Source organism: Melospiza melodia, chromosome 1 (assembly GCF_035770615.1).
Source record: "Melospiza melodia melodia isolate bMelMel2 chromosome 1, bMelMel2.pri, whole genome shotgun sequence".
NCBI classification, from domain to species: Eukaryota; Metazoa; Chordata; class Aves; order Passeriformes; family Passerellidae; genus Melospiza; species Melospiza melodia.
This window is the reverse complement of record NC_086194.1, coordinates 35,849,842-35,869,053: the sequence shown is the minus strand read 5'-3', so window position 1 is coordinate 35,869,053 and position 19,212 is coordinate 35,849,842. Positions and strand designations below refer to the sequence as shown.

Genomic DNA, 19,212 nt, shown 5'->3' with positions numbered 1-19,212 from the left:
TTGCATTGGAAGCATTGAGTTTACCTGTGTCTGCCAAAAAAACATTAATTGTGGAGTTCAAATTGCCTTGCAAATTTGTATTTTGTGGTGATGAAAATCAATTTGTTGGAAGAAGAAAAGTAAGGTAAGTAGTTTTGTTCTTTAAAAAGGAGGAACTATGTTCTTCAGTTTGCAAGTCTAGTCACAGGTGAAACATTTTGCAGAAATGCTAAATGAAAAGAAAGCAATTAATATAAGGGGCACCTGAAACAGAGGATCATTGCAGCGTCCTTGGGATTGTATTTTCAAAGAATATTTCATCTCTAAAACTACAAATTCTCTTGCCTCGCCATTCTTATTCCAGGAGTGGATAATTATTGTTCTTGCGGTCTTGATCAATGCCCTGGCAATACTATCAGAGTAATGTTCTTCCTTGCCTTTTATCAGAATTTCCTTGCCTTTTATCAATTGAAAAGAATTGAATGTGCCATTCAATTAGGAAGTGATCATCACAGCAATAATGCTCTTAATTTATTATTTCAAGCTGGATGAGATTGCACTTCAGGTATTTATACCAGTACTTAAAACCCCAGAAGTTAAAGAACAATCCTCATTATTGATCTAATGTTATTTCAGTATTAGTGTTTTTGATGTACTTATATCTGCAAAGCAGTATCTGTGACATTCTGTCCAGCCACCTTATTGAATGTGGTTATTTGCAAAATTTTGTTGAATGAAACTTGTATGTGAAGTTTCAGAGAACTGACAAGTATCAATGAGAGGCCAGTGACACCTTTTGCCTTGTGCTTGCCTAGCTGAAAAGTCTTCTGTTTTGCAGATAAGCTACATTTATTCCAATTTTAATCAGTGCTATATTGTAGGCTGTTTACAGGGAACTCTCTTAATGAAGAGTGTTTGGGCAGGAAAAATGTAGTTCAATTGATGTTGATCTGCCTAAATTTCCCTGTAGACAATAGAGAAGAAAAAGCTTTTGAAAGTCTTCAATCAAAGTAAAAATAATTATGACATTCTCCTTCACAATTTAGAGCCATTGTACATTGCTCTAATTGTTTGGAGAAAACCTTAAAAAGTTTTCCACCATGTAAAACTGACCATAAAATAAAGAAGTTATGCTTTTCGTCACTCTGCTATAAATAACTTTCTAGGGTGATGTCCATTGTTTTGCTTCCTTCCTGCTTTTCCCCCGGCTCCATTGCTGTCCAGCTGCAAAGCTGGGACTGAAATGGACTCACAGTGCTGTGTGCTGGTGTTGCCCTCACTGGTGCACTGGGATGTCTCTGCAGCACTTCTCACATCAAGTACCTTGCTCTTCCCTTTGAGAGTCTTCCACTGATCGCTGCTTGCCTTTTCAATGCAGGTCAGGGGTTTTTTTGGCTTTTTACTCTCTCTTTGAAGTTTTTTCTGCCACTGTTCTGTTCACTGTCTCTATTCCTTTTGCTGCTTTCCATATCTTCTGTACTTCTGTTTCTCCTTTAGGGCTTGTTTTCATTCTTTTCCCCATTGTATTTGGGTAAAAAGATGAGTATTGTGTTTGCATTTCTCTTTCCCCTCTTTCCTACTATACTGAGATAATTAAGAAGTGAAATATTAAAGCACTTCACATTTCACTGGTAAAGTCTTATGGCTTTGGTTGGTATAGCTAGGTGAAATGGTGTTTTGTGTACTGTTGGGTAGGCAGCATAAAATAAGTATCAGTGTCTGAGTGTTTATAAAAATAGCTTTGTCTGTATTCCTTTGGGTAGGCACTTCCTATTCAAACTTTTGCAAATTCTCTTAACTGCTTATGAAGCAAAGACCCACACTCTTTGTGAAGCACCTAAACTGAAAGGTGGGTTTGATACTTTCTACTTAGATATCTGTCTGGATAAGTATAAACAAAAGTATTCCGTGTGCTCCTCACCACTTCTTTAACTAAGGAAAGGATGTCACCTGAAAGGTAAAATAAAGAGTTCTGCATGGGTCAGTTACAAAAGTAAAGCACCAAGTGTATTGTGCTCTGTTAAAGTCATGTGTTTCTTTATTCAGCAGTCTTTGTCGTGACTATCCGTGTGCTTGCAGTAATTAGTTGTTTGGCAGTTAAATTAACAACAGAGCAAGAATGACAGAAACTTGGCTACTCCATTTTCATGGCTTCTTAGCAGGCAGTGTCACAAGTGCCTGCAAGCAGAGGAGGAGCATGTGGCCATGGAAGGGAAAAGCTCATTGCCCCTTGCAGCTGGGGTGGGTGCTGGTGCTGGGGTCCCTGGCCCAAAGCTGGCAGTGAGAGCTACTGCCCACCACTTCAGGGTGGGCTCCCTGCCCTCTCTTCTCTTTTCCACCTGAAACCTCCCCCATGCCTTCTTCATTATCCCAACTCTTACTCTTCCTTGTACTCTACTTCCATTGTCTTAGGAGAGCAGTTGATGCTTTTAAAAGGCTGCAGTTCCTCAAAGATCGTCTCCGAGTCAGTCTTGAAAACAAAGCTTTACTAGATCCTGTATGATGTGGCTTAACATTTTAAATGCTTTATGGGTAAAGGGATTTGGATTCAGGGGTATATTTTGCTGTAAAAGTAGAATATTTTCTTCTTTTCGTGTTTGCATCAATTTTTCAAAGTTTCTGTAAGACTTAAAAATCTTAATGGGCATGTTTGGAATTGGGGTGACAGTGGAAGATTGGCAGTCACATTGTCTTGCAAGTTGTTAATGTAAATTTGTGGTCAATACTTAATAATTACAAAGTTACTTTGCTTCTCTAGTTCTCCAGGATTGTGTTTTGAGTATACAAATTTATTTTTGCGGTGGTTGTTGGGTGGGGTATGTGGAGATGATTATTTTATGTTGCTTTTATAGTTCATTATAGGATTAGAAAACAAGAACAATTCTTTCTTTTCTACATTAGGTCCAAAGGAATAGTTTCTTGATCATGTTATAACAATTGTAGAATTATGAAGTTTGCAAACCTGTGCTGGTTAATAAAATATGATGCTTCATTTTATTTGTCCTTATTATTTTAGGTCACATTGAAGTTGTGAAGTTACTCGTGACCCATACAGCTGAAGTGACATGCAAAGACAAGAAATCATATACACCCTTACATGCTGCAGCATCTAGTGGAATGATCAGTGTAGTCAAATATCTTCTGGATCTTGGAGTTGATGTAAGGAAAAATAAAATTAAATGGGATTTTTTTTTTGTTTGAAATACTCTTGTTAGTACTTGTAGCACACAGGTTGGGATATAGTGAAAGTATGTGAAGGAAGGTCTCTCTAAGTAGTGCTTTTTCTTTTATAAACCCTCATTTCTCCATTAAAAGAAAACCTCCTTCAGAGCCTTGCAGGTTTTGCACAATAATTTGAAAATAAATGTGTATTTAGTGGGGCATTTTGTTTATTTGATATTTCTTGCTCTGAATTCATTGGACTGGAAGTCAGGAAGTAGGAATTCCGATCCTAGCTTTGCCACACAATAATTTTTGAAGTGGAGGAAATCAAATGCTTTTGCCTAATTTGGTAAAATATACATGCAACTGACTTTTCTACATGACATAAATTTTAGATGATACTAAAAATCGTGAGAAACTTCATTACTGCAGTAAATTAGACCATATTAATATTGAAATGCAAAACAAATTAAAAGGTTCTACAGTACCGGCCTGTAGAAGGAGTGTTAACAATAAACTGTGAAACTGTGTAAGAAATCTACACTGTGAATCATAATCTTAGTCTTGCAAGGCTGGAGATTGCAACTCAAGCTCAATATTGAGGAGTAGATCAGAATTGCAATGCTGTTTTATAGAGGTCTGTGCTGTGCTTTGTGTGTAGCATCTTTACAAATTGCCACAGTTGATATTTTTGGCACGTGTGGCTTCTCTTAGAGTTGCATACAGGAAACTGGTGTGGAGACAATTGGAGGAGGTTGGCTCACTTGTAAAGCAATCATATCTTCCCCAGGACACAGATCTCAATCAACATGCTATATCCAGAACTTGCTTTTAATTTCTGTTTTTGAAGAGTTCCAAACATAATCTCGTGACTTGAGATGTTTCCTTTGTTAGAATTAAGTGCTGCATTAAGTACAGCTTTTTGCCTACTAACTAATCTTGGTGGTTTTTTCTCCTATAGATGAATGAGCCAAATGCCTATGGAAATACTCCCCTCCATGTAGCTTGTTACAATGGGCAAGATGTTGTAGTGAATGAACTCATAGACTGTGGTGCTAATGTAAATCAAGTGAATGAGAAGGGGTTCACACCTTTGCACTTTGCTGCTGCATCAACACATGGAGCATTGTGTTTAGAGCTCTTGGTCTGCAATGGAGCAGATGTAAATATAAAGGTAGGTATATCCAAAGCCATCCTTTCACTCTTAAAAATGCTGTACATCCTTATTGGAGGTAGTTTTTTCAAACATACTTGTTTTGATAACACGGAGAAATTCCCACTGATAGATGGAGTATTTGTTTGATAAGTACTGCAGTAAAAATGAGCCAATATGTTGCTTCAAGAATTTATCTGAATCTGGAAACCTCAATGGGATATATTTTATAGCCCAAAAGGATGAAGAAAAATGCAATAATGTCTGGCCAATCTCAATTACGTTTAGTTGTCAGAATTCTGTATGCTTTGTTTACCCTAGTCTAGCCATGTAAGTAAGAGCAAATAATGTGAAAAAATGCAAAAGCACATGTTTTTCTTATAAATAAGTAATGTGAACAAAATCAGGGATATTTCAGGGAAGTGTGTATGATCTAGCTAATTGCAGGAGCAGTTGAAGAGATGATAATGCAAGATCTTAGAATCTAATCAATCAGGGAGATTGGGGAAGAGTGTATTAAAAATACAAATATGAGTAGATCAGGCCAATGGAAAGTCTTAAACAGCTGATGTTTTAATTACTCCAGCAAAATTGTGTGAGCAGAGTCAGTATGCATTTTACATCTTTGGTCACAAGTCTTTGACTGCAGAATATTCCTTAGAATCCAGCCTTGTTGTAGGTAGAGAGATGTAAGACCTTCTGGTTTGTATTATGTTGATCTTTACTCTAGTAATGAAAACTTAACTATGTTCAGAAATATTTAGCGGCAGTGTCTGGTGTCTTGGCAGGTTTCAGGCTGGGGGAGGTAGGAAATGGGTATATGGAATGAAGAGTCCAAGTGTTCCTTATGGCAAAATGTCTGGTTGCCTGAACTGTCACCCACATGTAGTATGACAGGAATTATCTGTTATTTAATTTCTTGAAAAAAAAAATGGAAAAGAAACTTGCTTAATAGGTTTATGCTTGAATTTCAGCACAATCTGTGCAGGAGGTGAATATTAGAGTAGCTGACATTTCTGTTAAAAATCTTGGGGTTTGTGGTTCACTTCACGTAAGTGATTTTTACAGTGATTGAAGCTGGTTTTCAGCTAACTAATTCCAAAATACAGTTTTATATCTATTGTTAGTACAAAACTCATAGCCAACTGAAAATTTGGGAGTATTTTAAAAATTAACTCTTTGATGTGGAAAATTCCTAAATGAATGTTCCTGCTCACTGTTACATATATTTAGACATGCAGCTCATTTAATAAAAATGTGCATAACTCAGTTGTGGAAAAATTCATCACCAAAGTGCCCTGCAGAAGTAAGGAGCTGTGTTATAGGGTTTATTGCCAACTTGTCCTAAAATATCCAGGTCACAGTCCATTTATTTTTGTTGCCAGCTTTCTGCTCTGCCTAATGTCCCAGGCTGCATATGACCGAGTGTTCAGTGTTGCAGGGCTGGCTGACTTTTGTCCTACATTCTTGAAACATCATTTTTCAGTAAAGTGTGGTCTGCCATGAAAATAATCCCACAATGTTAAATATACTACTGATTATATTTGTGTGTTACTCACACAAATAAGAGCAAAGGAGAGCTTAGAGCACCTTCTAGTACCTGAAGGGGGCCTACAAGAGAGCTGGGCAGGGACTTTGTGCAAGGGCATAGTAGGACAAGGGGAAATGGCTTCAGGCTTTGACAGAAGGTTTAGATTAGATATTAGGAAAAAGTCTTTACTGTGAGGGTGGTGAGGCCTTGGAACAGGTTGTCCAGGGAAGTTGTGGATGCCCCATCCCTGGAAGGGTTCAATGCCAGGCTGGATGGGGCTTTGAGCTACTTAGTCAAGTGGAACCCTGCCCATGCTAGCAGGATTGGAACCAGCTGAGGTCCCTTTGAACCCAAACTCTTCTGTAATGCTCTGAAAAATATTACCAGGCCAAGAATTACAGTTTTTTCTAAATGCAGGGCTGCAAGGGTTCATGATTTTGGGCATATTTCTGATGAAGAATAAAAAAGTGAACAGGGCTCCATTTCAGAAACAGCATTAGCTTTAGCTATGGGTTGGTTGTAATTAAAATGTGCTGGTTTTGTACATATCAAAATTCTTAAGTGCAAAATTAAGCAAGTAGGGCTGTGTAGGGATTTTAAGCAATTATAGCTTGAAAATAGCATTTATCCCCACTTTCCTCATCAAGGTGTTTCTGTTGTAATTCTGTTAGTAGCATTTCTGTGGATTTGAACCAGTATGACTGAATTTGGCCTGTAAATTTGCACCTCAAGGTGTGAACAGCCTTACTTTGCATATGAAAACTTATCACTTGCACTGTGCAAGAATTGAGGCAAAAGAAAATAATTTTTAAGTCAACTTCTACTTCCCTGGAAAGGCATATAAAGATAAATCCTGGATTTAATCAGAAGAGCAATCCCTAAAAAAATAGAATATGTTGGGTAACTAAGAAAGAATTGTAGATTTAAAATGAGATGGAATTAGGGTGTTCTTACTAAATATTTATTGAAACCAAGCTGGTTCAGTTTCCAAATACTGAAGCTGGAGTTCAAAATAGTTCTTAAAATGGCTCTAAGATCTACTTTTCATCATAATTATATTGCTTGTGTAGGCTGATTCAATCATTTCCTTCCATGTGCAGCTTTTCCTGTGATTTTAGAGGTAAGAGAGTGGATATGGATGGCAATGTAGGTGCAGACTGGACAGTACTATTACAGTGCTTCCTGCTGGGGATGACTGAGTGGGGAGAGCAAAAGGGGAACAGTCTTACTCCTGATGGCAGATAGAAGGGAAATTCTTGTGCATATCTGTGAGTGCTAGCCTCATCTCAAGAAGGGATTATGTAGCAGAAGATAATAGAACAGTAGAAATATGTTATATGCTGTTTATCACCTCCGGACATAATTTCCTACTTGTTTTCATAGCCTTGTCAGTGTCCACTGTAGAACAGTGAATCTTATTAAGTATTGCTCATTACTGCAGCACTCCCTCTTCACTATTCAGGATTTCCATGCATGGAAGAACACATTGAAATGAGTATGTAATGGGACAGTATTAATTGTTTTATGGACCTCATTGCTGCTTGAAAATTCAGTGACCTAAATAGAAAAATTTTTTTACTTTCATTGTTGGTACTAGAACATAAGAATTGTTGCTAGGGGGAGATTTCATTTGGAGGAATGCTGTGACATGATAGACCCACATTTCCTCTCCCTCAGTGAAGCTCAGTAGTCTGAGTACAGTTAATATGTGAGTTATCACTCAATAAGGCACCTTGTGCTGTGTATTATTTCTGTCTAATAGCAATTACTGTTCTTAGCACATTTGCTATGATCTAAGTATTTTGTGGATACATTTTCTCTAGTGATAGGAGAGATTTGGATGATTCCTATTACCACATTTAGCTGAGTTTCAGTGAAGACAACAGAAGTTATGATTAGCCCATAGCTGTCCTGTCATGTGCTGTGATCCTCTCTGATCTCATTAAATCACACAGCTGTAGTTAGCTTGATATTTAGAGAGAAGAACTTAAAGACATAAAGAAAAGGAATGGAAGCAAAGTTTAGAAGATACCTCCCTGATTCTGCAGTCCAATCTCTTGGCATATCAGGAAATAGTTATTTGCTTAAGAGAGCCTTGATATTTCATTGCTTAAAGAAGTGTTTGGCTACTGGTTCTGGTCCTGTATATCCTTTTCTAGTGTCTTAAAAGTCAATTCTGAATGCAATCCTATACCTGCTTCAACATGGGACTTGTCTTCATGAAATTTTATACCTGTTCTATGTTTATATGCTGATAGACAATTGCATGTTGTGTTATATCTGGGCTGGAAAGGAACCTGAGACTGTTAGACATGAGAGAGGCACTCTCATAAAATCCATTGTCTTAGAAATCTATGTTAAGTGCATTTTTAAGTAAATTTGAATGGAGTAAATCTAAAAATATCTTATTCTTTGTACTGTCTTTTTTCATTTATAAGTGGAAAATTATTCTGTAGCTTATTTTGTTGTTCTTTTCAAGATCTTACTGAAGTTTTCTTGTGAGAAAACTTAACCACAGTGCTCTTCAGCTACTAATACTGTCACCCTAAGTTATTCCTATGTCTTTGTAAGGTGCATTATGAGATCTGTGTTTTTTCAGCTCCATCTTCTTTTTCTTCATTAGCCTTCCTTTGAGATACAGATTTGTTCCACCTAAGCCAGTGAGACTGCAGGCTACTTTATCTGAGTCCTGAAATTCTGTCTGTTACTTCACTAAGCTTATTTTATATGCTAATTTTTCTTTAAATTATTAGGTTCTATAGATTCTTCAGGTTAAAGAAGGATAAAAGTGAGGAGAAAAGTCACCAGATGTTTAACAGTTGTTTCAAAGTAATTGGGCACAGAGACTTTTAGTGGTTGGAAAAAGAGATAAGAACTGAACTGTAGGGAGAGACATGAAAGAAAACTGGAGCACAGAGGTTGCTTGGAGAAATTGTCACTTATGGTGTGTTTATTTGGCTTTTTCTTAAGGCCTCCAATGACAGAATTAAAATTGATTGTCTAATTCCTCAAGAGGATTTCAACCCCATGTTCTGTGTTTATTTGCATCTGCTATGGATATGTGGATGTTGTCTTTTGGATTATTTATGGTCAAAGAAATCTGCTAGCTGGAAGAGCTAGAGATAACTTGGCATTCCTTATCAAATGTTGTATTTCTTTCAACCTAGGTCTGAGAGGACAGTGTTTCACATAATTGTGCTGTTATGCTACTCTGGGCAGTGACACAATGAAAAATTCTGTATCCATCCTTAAAAGGATCTTAGCAGACTTTCAGTATCACATCCATAGAACCACGTGCATTTGGTGCCAAAGGGAAAGAAAAGATGGGAAGACACTTTTGCATATGACAATAATTTGTGATGTTTCAATACATGTGTTCATATCATATGTTCCCCTGCCGTATTTGTCTGATTTAACGGTGTATTTTGTGAACATTTCATACTCTTCAAAGCCATCATTGAAAATACAGATGCAGTATGCATGATTTTCTGTGTCCTGTTTGAAATTTTTTGAGTGCATGTGTAGTAACTTTTTTCTGCAGTAAAGTTTTCCCATTACCTGTGACAAGTATGAAGGGAACATCATTCCAAAATAATAGCAACAGTGGAAATGGTGCTTTGAACTGTTAAAAAGTGAAGTTTCCTTATGTGTTACTGTTAGCCTGCTTCAAGGATGTCTTTACTGGGTGAATGACTAAGTGCACATTCAAAATGTGAATTTCAAATGTGTAGTACCTAGTAGGGTTGAATAGTTCTACCCTAGGATTACTTATAGTTTATGATAAATTGCTTACAAACATCACTTTGCAGAAATTTCTAGGAAACACATGAGCTTTGTAATGTGTTGTCTTCTAATATAATGTGTAAACTCCTGTAGTAAATACAGCTAGTTTTTTTCAAGAAACAAGCTTAAAGCATTGTTTTATTTTACCCTTGGGGAGGGGAGGGGTTGGACATAGACTCATTGCTGAAATTGTGTGCTGTCATCATCCTCTTGAGAGTTATCTTAGGGACAGAAGTGTGAGTGAGTGGGCACCTCTGAGTGGTCACTGGCAGCTGGAACAGTGACTAAGAGCAGCTCTTGTGAAAATCTTGCCATGTCATGCTGAACTTGTCATTGCCAGCATCTGTGTGGCAAATGCATAGAAACAATTTAAAGGATGGAGTGCAGGGAGAAAAGAAGAAAGAAATGTCCTTTTTGTTGGTTTTTTTTTTTTTTTTTTTTTTTGGTCAGAACTGATTATTACTGTTACTGGCAATAAGTAACAGCATTTCTTTTTTCTTTTCCAGAGTAAAGATGGGAAAACACCTTTGCACATGACAGCGATCCATGGTAGATTTTCAAGATCCCAAACCATCATTCAAAATGGTAAAAAGGGGGAGGGAGTATTTTTGCCATAAGCTTTCCATTTTGGATATTTTCATCCTCTTATATGGGTAACAACACGCTGAATTTTTTTCATGTCCAGTGTCCAGTAATAGTGGTGGAGTCTGGCATATCTGTTTATAAAGTTTGATAAGTTACGCTGATGAACCATTTCTTTTTAGGAATGCAGGGATATGTATTTGTTTCCATAACCCAGGTTATTTTCCATAATCCAGTTTGTCCCATAAGGTTACATAATAAAATGCTTTTCTCTGCCACTGAAATGTGTATAAGTTTAAATCCAAACTAATCAGTCACTGACAATTAATAATGTTACTTAGATGATCATCAGTCCCATTTTTCTAACAAAGTATCTGAATGCCTGGATATATCCTTACTTAGTAATTATTCTTTATTATAGGAGCTGAAATAGACTGTGAAGATAAGAATGGAAATACCCCTTTGCACATAGCAGCTAGATATGGCCATGAGCTATTAATCAACACTCTGATCACGAGTGGTGCTGACACTGCAAAGTAGGTAACTTTACTGACATGAATGCAAGCTGACATAATTTACAAGTGTATTTATTAGGTTAACAGAACTAGTGCAATTTTTATTATCATCTTCAACTTGCACTAGGAAATGCTTTGTTTATTATGCTGTACTATACTTGTAAGTGGCTAGTCAGTATATCACAATTTGTACCAAAACTAAGAGAAATAGAGTTTTCTGTAATGTATTTGAAATAAAAGCTCTGAAAGTTTTAATAGGCTGTTGCACTGATAATGCATGCTGATAGCTTGGAAAGAAGTGTTTAAAAGGTGAAGTTAGCTCAGTATTCTAATGAGGTGGTTTGCTGAACCCACCATTCACATGCACTTTGGCACACAATCATGTTTGTTTTATTTTAATTGTAATGAAACTGTGATACCTGATTATGGTGTATCTTAGGCGGGGTATACATGGGATGTTTCCTCTCCATTTGGCAGCATTAAGTGGATTTTCAGACTGCTGCAGAAAGCTCCTCTCATCAGGTAGGACACTCTCTTAAATTCTTACAAGATGTTTTCTACTTCATTGTGTATTTCACAGAATAGCTTTTAATTAGGTCTTAATTTAGTGATTAAACTTCTAAACTTCCTTATAGTTTACTAGTACCTTGGGGCCAATGTTGTTTTTTAATGGACAGTCCATAGTTAAAGGGAATGCAAACTTTTGCAGACACAAGTTTAAAAAAAAGTCCAAATTCCATATGGACTTTCAAATTTCAATGTCCACTAATACATTTATAATTTCTTTAATATTGTATTGGTGCATTTCAAGTTGGCCATGGAGGTGGGATGACTGGTTTAGACCATAATGAAACTTCAAGGAGAAAGACTGATAATATTTTTTATTAATTTATGGATCATCCAATTTCCATTCCATGATGTCTTTAGCTTAATACAGATCAGTCTATTCCCATCTGTTCCTGTAGTGGGCACCTAATAGCTCTGAAAACTCTGTGGACTGCTATATTAAGAAACTGTTGCATTGGTATTGTGTTGTTAACCAAATGCAATGCAGACTGCACTTTTCTTTTGATGTTTGACTCCTCCCTGAGGATGTGGTTGTTGGAAGGTCATTACCTCTCTTGTTGGCCAGAATCTTAGGTGAATTCTGAGCTCTTTGAACCAGTGCAATTCTGAGAAAGTAGATTTATTCAAATAAAACTTCTGGTACAGAAGAAGAATAAGAATAAACTAAATGGTTCTGTATTAATCTGGAAACACTGAATGTTTTTTGAAAAAAGATAAGTGGAAAGGAGAGAACTGGGGAAAGGGAAGCATAAGAAGTTGCTTCCCCAGCTTTTTACTGTTAGGGAAGCCTGGAATAAGAACTAGAGGAATATAACTAAAGCTACCTACAGTTTTTTTATTTACTGTCCTGTCATGGGCACACTTGCAAGGATTCACTTCAGGAAAGAACTGTTCAATAGTTGACAATATTTCAATTGGATGTGTTCAAAATGGGGGACACTGGCTCTTTCTCCTTCCTGCACGTGCTGTGGTGCTGGCTGTGCCCTTACTGGAGGTTCAGTATGACAAAGGAAATCATGTGGAGGAATTGCAAGTGATATCTGTGCTTTTACATGAATTGAGAAAACTTGGATGCAAATCTAGCCTGGAGCAGATAAGGACTTGAAGAGTACGTTCAGCCTTCAGGCTAGAAAGACTACATACTGCCAAGAGCTTTTAGGATGTGCTCGTGGTGTGGGGATTGCTATGTGCAGACTGTGTCCTTTTTTGGGGTTGGGAGATGTCTCTTTTATGTAAATTAAAGATCTCTGATTTTCAAATTCATTTATATTCATGTGCAAACCTTAACAAAATGTCATCAATTTGCCTTGTCCCAGTACTGAATGACATTCGAGTAGTTAGTGATGGTAGACAAGCAACGTAGGGATGTGGAAAGCACCAAAGGCTATTCTTCAAACCAAGCTAGTAAACTCTCCTAATTATTGAAATGGGATAAAAGCATAGTGGTGCACACAAAACCTGTTTTAGGGGATATGGAGTAGGAAAACAGTCTTGAAATAATAGTATTTTTGAATAACATATCTTATGTTGTTCATTATATATGTTGTTGAACAGTTCTTAAAAGGAAAAAAAGAAAAAAGCAGCAAAAAACCAGCATTCCCAGGTACCACAAATGGAGATTTAGTAAATAAGTTACATTACACAAGAGCAAAACTCTCATAAGAGTGTAATAGTTTTCATAAACCAAAAATGTAGCTTTGAAGCCTGATTTAAATAGTAATCTTTCTGTCAAAATATATGGGTGGATATGGAATTACACTGCTGGTGTTTGTGATCTTGGATTTGAAGTTCCATAGCTGAGCCTTTTCGGAAAGAGAAAACTCCAGTGTTCTGCAAAGAGCTCCTCTGTAATTAACTGCTATTTGCAGCCATCACTCCAACTCAATAAAGTTCTTTCTTTGGGACTAAAGCACTAGACTCAAGGATAAAATTTAAGTAGCTCCTATATTTAGTAATACTGACATCCCCAAAAATTAATAATCTCTGCACAACAGTGATAAATTCTAGCGTATTCCTGAATTTTCATATGACCTGCATATATCTTATCTTCAATAGTAAATGGCACTGAAAAATAGAATGAGAAGAACACAGCCCCAGTGCAGCTACTTGTCTTTTACCTTACCCCTTTCAGTTTTATTAAAATGCCTGCTTTTCAAAACATTGGAAATAGCAAGGACATGTTTCAAATGAAGTAATATTTAATGCTTGAATGCTCTTTTGCAAATAGCTGTTAAGTTTGCTTAGCAAGCATTTCTCTCAACAGCAGATGACAGCAGTTTTATGAAAGGTGATGTTACATAATGATTTTACAAAATATTTGCTTTGTAGGTTTTGACATTGACACACCAGATGACTTTGGCAGGACTTGTCTTCATGCAGCTGCAGCTGGAGGGTGTGTAAAAAAGCATTCATGCTTTCATTTTCAGTATTTCTTTTTCAATTGCTGATCATTCTTGTTCTTTTTTTTTCGTTACCTCCTCTCTGTTTTTCCTGTCCTCTCCCCTTGGAACTTATGTAAACATGAAAATAATTTCAAGATGGATTCTATCTGCAAACAGAAAATTAATAAACTGTTCACCTCAATAAGTCATTGCTGGAGTACAGTGTCCAAGTGTCATCAGCCTTACATTAGATTTATATTTGGGGATGAACTGATTCTTTTTTTTTTCAATTCCAAAGGATGATAATAAAATTTTTAGAATTTACAGCATTCTAAGATGGCATGCCCACCTCAGATCACTGTGGGACATGACATAGAGAGCAGCAACTTTGGGAAATTTGTTTTTACCAAATCCATGAATAAAAGGTCAGTCTAAATAAAATAAAAGCAATAATTAAATTCCAGAGTTTAGGTGGATGAAGTAGTCAGAACTACTTGCTCATCACTTGAGTTGTGATCCATATTGATTATTGTTATTGTATTGTAGGTTTTCTATAGCAGCTACTCAAAATTGCCTGGAAAAATTGGGTAATAAATTTCATGATACACTTTGTGGGACACAAGAACTCCATGATATTGATATTTTCATTTTTCTGTTTGAATGTTGTTTAAGTAATACTGTTAAGTAATCATTGTAAGTCAAAAGTACTTGCTAGATACATCCTTGTTGCAAGTGATAGAAGTAAAAATGCTATCTCTTCATATAAAAACCAAATAATTTGTGACACATTCCCTCACTCATCTTCAGTTTAGCAAAGTTACCCAAAATAGTGTTTAAACAATAAACAATATAGTATATCTATTATGATGATCATATGTTTTATTGAAAATTGATAACACTAAAAAGTAAAATATCTATGTTTCAACTTACATTTGGCCTTAAATAATATGCCGTAAAATCTTGCCTCTGTGCTGGAATCCTGGTAGGAAAAGCATGTGACATGCAGGTGTTATTATTTATTTGTTTATAAAAATTGAATTATTTATTGAATTAGGTTCATGTTTTTGTGCCTTATGAATGCCAATTGGCATCAATTAAATTTATGTATGTGCTTTTGAAATAATTTATATTCTTTATCGGTTTGGTCCATAAATTATGGAATCTATTTTACATACAGGAATGTATATATCAAAAATTCCACATTATAGTTCAGTTGCATTAACCTAACATATGAGATGTTCATGTGTAGCAGTTCTGGTATTTGTAGAGGCCAATATTCATGAAATAAAATTTGCAATCACAAATAATAGTGTATTAATTTAATAGGAATTTGGAGTGCCTAAATCTTCTGCTAAATACTGGTGCAGACTTCAACAAAAAGGACAGATTTGGAAGGTAAGACATTCCAGATTTGTATATTGGAAAGGGCTGTTAAAAGTATTGCAGTAGCAGCTTATTGATATGTGGCCAAGTCTGGGTTCCAGTTTAAATGTGTTTTTTTGTGATATGATGTCTCTAATAAACTGTGTTTCAGCATATGTTCTCAAAAGTCACAAACATGTTTTGTAATCCTCTTTTGTTAGATAGGTGTTTAGTCTTTTTTATAAAGACTGCATTTCACATCAACTAATTTTGGTGACCCTTCTTTCCTTATAACATGGATCTAATATGTTTAAATTGCTCTCATCCAAGGACATTACTAATGTTTTCCAAAGAATGTATTAGTCAAATCTATACATCTGTGGCTATTTCTAAGCTCTTTCATTAATATACCCAGTATTTTATTATAACTGCTTCACCTTTCTCATTTCAAAATATTGATCCCTTTCTGCTTTCCTGTTTGAGCTCTGAACTCTTTGGAATGACATTAATTTCTATTTTTAGTATATGATTTATTTAAGTTTAGATGGCAGGATCATTACTCATGTAAAATCTCATGTCACATCATGGAAAATATGATTTTATGGGATGTGAAGAGCAGGAGTAGGACTTAAAGAAAATATTATGGATCCAAAGTTGTATTTTGCTTTAAATTCAACTTCCATTGTTTCCTGAGAAAGGAACAACTATCTGTCACAACTTTTGTCAGCGGAAATTGGGGTTTCCTTTTGGGCTGGATTTTGGTTTAACGTTCATGTTATATAGAGGAATTTTTTTCAGGAGATGGAAAATATTAGTTTAAAATGGGAAGAAATGGGAAAAAGACATTTCAAGAGAGACGAAATAGCCTGCCTGTCTCCTCAAAATCAAGATATTTATAGCTGCAGTCTCTTTAAAAATAGAAAATGAAATTCTGAGTCATATTGGTCTTTTTAAAATTTTAGTTAAACTGGCATATTTAGAGAATTGTTTATGTATTTGAAGCTGGGATAAGTTTTCCCTGAGATTATACATCAGTACTAATATTTCATGGTTTTGATACAAGAAGACAAGGTATATTTAACAGTGCCTCTGCTATGTCAGTATAGATAAAAATAAATAGTAATGTTTTCCTCTCTTAGGCAAAAATTGTGCTTTTTTATTAAAAATGTCTGTTTGTGTAATTGTTGTATTTTATTTGTGCTGTATTTAGTTGTTGTGCAGTTTTTGATTTGTCCATATTTTTCCACGTGGCTTAAAATTACTTAACAGAAAATAGGATTTCTAATGTAAACTGGATTTCCCTCTCTATGTTTACACAAGAAAATTCAAATAAAGCTTCATTTAATATGAAGTTTGTGCATATTTTGGTTGGCAGATAAATCCACTATATATAGTTCAGCATTGTTAAGCGGTCCCTAGAAAGCTGCCCTATTCTTTAGTATTGTGCTGATGCATTCTTCACCACAAATACTTACTTAAAAATATAAGGAGGATTTAAGTTTCACTTTATTTTGCTTTTTTTGTCTCTATAATATTATTTTGCTGTTATTTACCATTGTACTTTTTATTTAAATGTGTACTAAAGAACTCCACTCCATTATGCTGCTGCCAATTGTAATTATCAGTGCCTGTTTGCCCTTGTGGGATCTGGAGCTAGTGTGAATGACCTTGATGAGAGGGGTTGTACACCTCTGCACTATGCAGCTGCATCAGACACAGATGGGAAGTAAGTGGCATGCTTTGTCCTAAAGCCTTTCTCATTAGGAACATCTGAGCTGTGAATTTCGTGTGTGTTCTGCCTTCAGATTTGCCAAATGCATTTCTTGTATTTTTAAAGATTAAATTTGACAGAGGTGTGTGCATTGGATGTAAAAGACTTTATGTAACAAATATTTCAGAGGAAAAAAATGAACAGCAGGAAAATTAATTGTAAGAATTTTATGTCCGAAAATGCAGATGTCCTAAATCAGGAATTAATTGGGAATAGAGTTCTTAATCCTATCTGCTGTGTAGTGGTTGGATAAATATCCTTTGTGGGGGTTATTAAGTTGGTCGTGGGCAGTAATTTTCCCTTAAAATCAAATTCTGATGAAGGATGGATATTAACTTGATATTTCAGTATAAGATGCTTTGTCTATCTGATGTTTGAGTAAATCACAGCTGTAATGCCAAACACGACTATCTGTTGATACTGTAATTTTTTTATTATGTAGTTACACTTGTATTAATGAAATGCATCCATTTCTTTCATAAATCCATGATCTCTTGCATGTGCTTATTTTCCAATGGTTATATTTGACATATATGTTAATGACTTAAATGCTTATATACAAAGTGTATATAGGTAGCACCAAAGTGATGATGACTTAAGCTGCAGACATTGGATGTATTGAGGAGACAAGAAGAGCATCACTTCTTGTGCACACACTCACATATGCAGGTCGTGGTGTGCAGCAGCACACTCCACATGCACACAATGACACCTTCCCTGGAGAAGTGCTGCTTCGTGCCAAATCACCTTTTTTTTTAATACAGCACCTTTTAAAGGGTGAGATAGCAATAAGAATGAGGTGGTGTATAACTTAGATTGGATTTTGAAAGCTAAATAAAGAGTACTTTTATGGCCATTTAACTTATATTTGAACAACGTGCCTTTTTTATGTTAAGCCAGATTTCAAAATTAAATTGTCTGCTGCTCTTTAGAAATAATATCAATTCCTGCTGGAGCTTGCTGAGATAATTTTACTTTAATTGCCCTCTTACAAGTTGAGCTAGGATTAATTTTAGCTTAACAGTTGCTCTGAAAACCTCCAAACTATAATGGTTCTTCAGATGATATCGTTTTGCCATCTGTCTTACAAAAGGCGTGAGCAGGAGTGATGATGACAATGCTGCAGAGCTTTGGGAGGTAACTCAAAGCATCCTCTCTGGAGCCCATGGGCTGATGCCCTTCTCATTAACATTTGGGTCTCTGGAAGACAGGCTGCAAAGCAGAATGGCCTGAGGGGAAGCTTTTTATATTGCTGCACCATGATGAGTAGTAACAGCTGGAAAACCAATACTGCTCAGCTCATTCAAAATAGGAATGAAGTTTAAAATGATTACTGGAGTCAGAATATAAAGCCTGGGAAAAACATGTCATAAATCATCTACCAGGAAGCCATCTACGTAAAATTGCAAAAATATTTATGTGCAGTTTTATGGCCTTTGTTCAGACATCTTTAAAGACCGATTGTAGAAACAGGGATGTTTTTGTTGAAAATTATTTTCCCGTTCATTCCTGTTTGAAAGTACTTCTTTTGTATCTTTAACAAATCCTTTTGTTCTGGAATAAACACCACTAAGCCCCATTTTACCAAGACTAGAGAGAAAAGCATGATTTCATAATTTTCTCTTTGGAGGAGAAAAAGAATGTTGCTTCTATTTATACTTTTCTAATGGAAAATAAATAAAATAAATATATGAGAAATAAATTTAATTTACCTGTGCTTTCAGAAAGTTCTATTAATATTCTCTTAAAGAGACCTGTTGAGGACAGTTAATTATGTGAAAGATGTGGGAGTAACCTCTCTCTTGATGCAAAAAAACATCAAAAATAATTACCTGGAAAGATTGGGTACTTGAGGATTTTTAGCAGACTTGGCTCCATGCAGTGTATTTAGTGTATTGTAGAAATTTAGGTAGCCAAAGCCAATGACATTTATTAATCACCTATGAATGGTAACACAAAATTACTGATGCAAATTAAAAAGAAAGTTAGATGATTGGACAAATGAAATGTAAGAACTGTAATTCTTACTTAATGAGACAAACTGATTTGTCTTTGGGTTTTCATAAATCTCGTCTCATTTTAATTCAAACAAAAACATGCAAGCACAGTTGTCATTAATGAAGTCTAGGCATTTATTTAGTGGACAAATAAAACCGGAATTGATTGGTTCAAAACACAGATATGCTTTACAAGTAGCTTTTTATTAGCTATACTGAACGAGTTTTAAAGTTACTTTCATCTTATGTTACATGTGTTATTCTTTAAAACTCAAGAAATTTTACCTTTCTCACTACATACCAAGTCCTTGTTTAAGCTGGGCAAAAAATTATGGAAGTGAGAATGCACCTCTGATAAGGAAATATTTAGTGATCCCAGAGAAAAGAAGGGATGTTGACCTGTTGTACACTTCAGAATAACGAATAGCT

General features: G+C 35.7%; 1 protein-coding gene across 4 annotated transcripts in view; it reads left to right on the top strand.

Moving 5' to 3' along the window:
• ANKRD28 (ankyrin repeat domain 28) overlaps positions 1-19,212 on the top strand; it is a 119,674-nt gene that overhangs the window by 81,417 nt on the left and 19,045 nt on the right. For all 4 annotated transcript variants that reach the window (XR_010027507.1, XM_063153964.1, XM_063153956.1 and 1 more), the window contains 8 exons: positions 2,996-3,138; positions 4,103-4,315; positions 10,115-10,193; positions 10,612-10,726; positions 11,145-11,227; positions 13,601-13,664; positions 14,980-15,048; positions 16,601-16,741. Coding sequence is in view for 3 of the 4 variants with exons in the window: in XM_063153964.1 (XP_063010034.1) it covers positions 2,996-3,138; positions 4,103-4,315; positions 10,115-10,193; positions 10,612-10,726; positions 11,145-11,227; positions 13,601-13,664; positions 14,980-15,048; positions 16,601-16,741 (907 nt within the window). In the remaining variant the exon portion in view is untranslated. The remainder of the gene's footprint in view (positions 1-2,995; positions 3,139-4,102; positions 4,316-10,114; positions 10,194-10,611; positions 10,727-11,144; positions 11,228-13,600; positions 13,665-14,979; positions 15,049-16,600; positions 16,742-19,212) is intronic.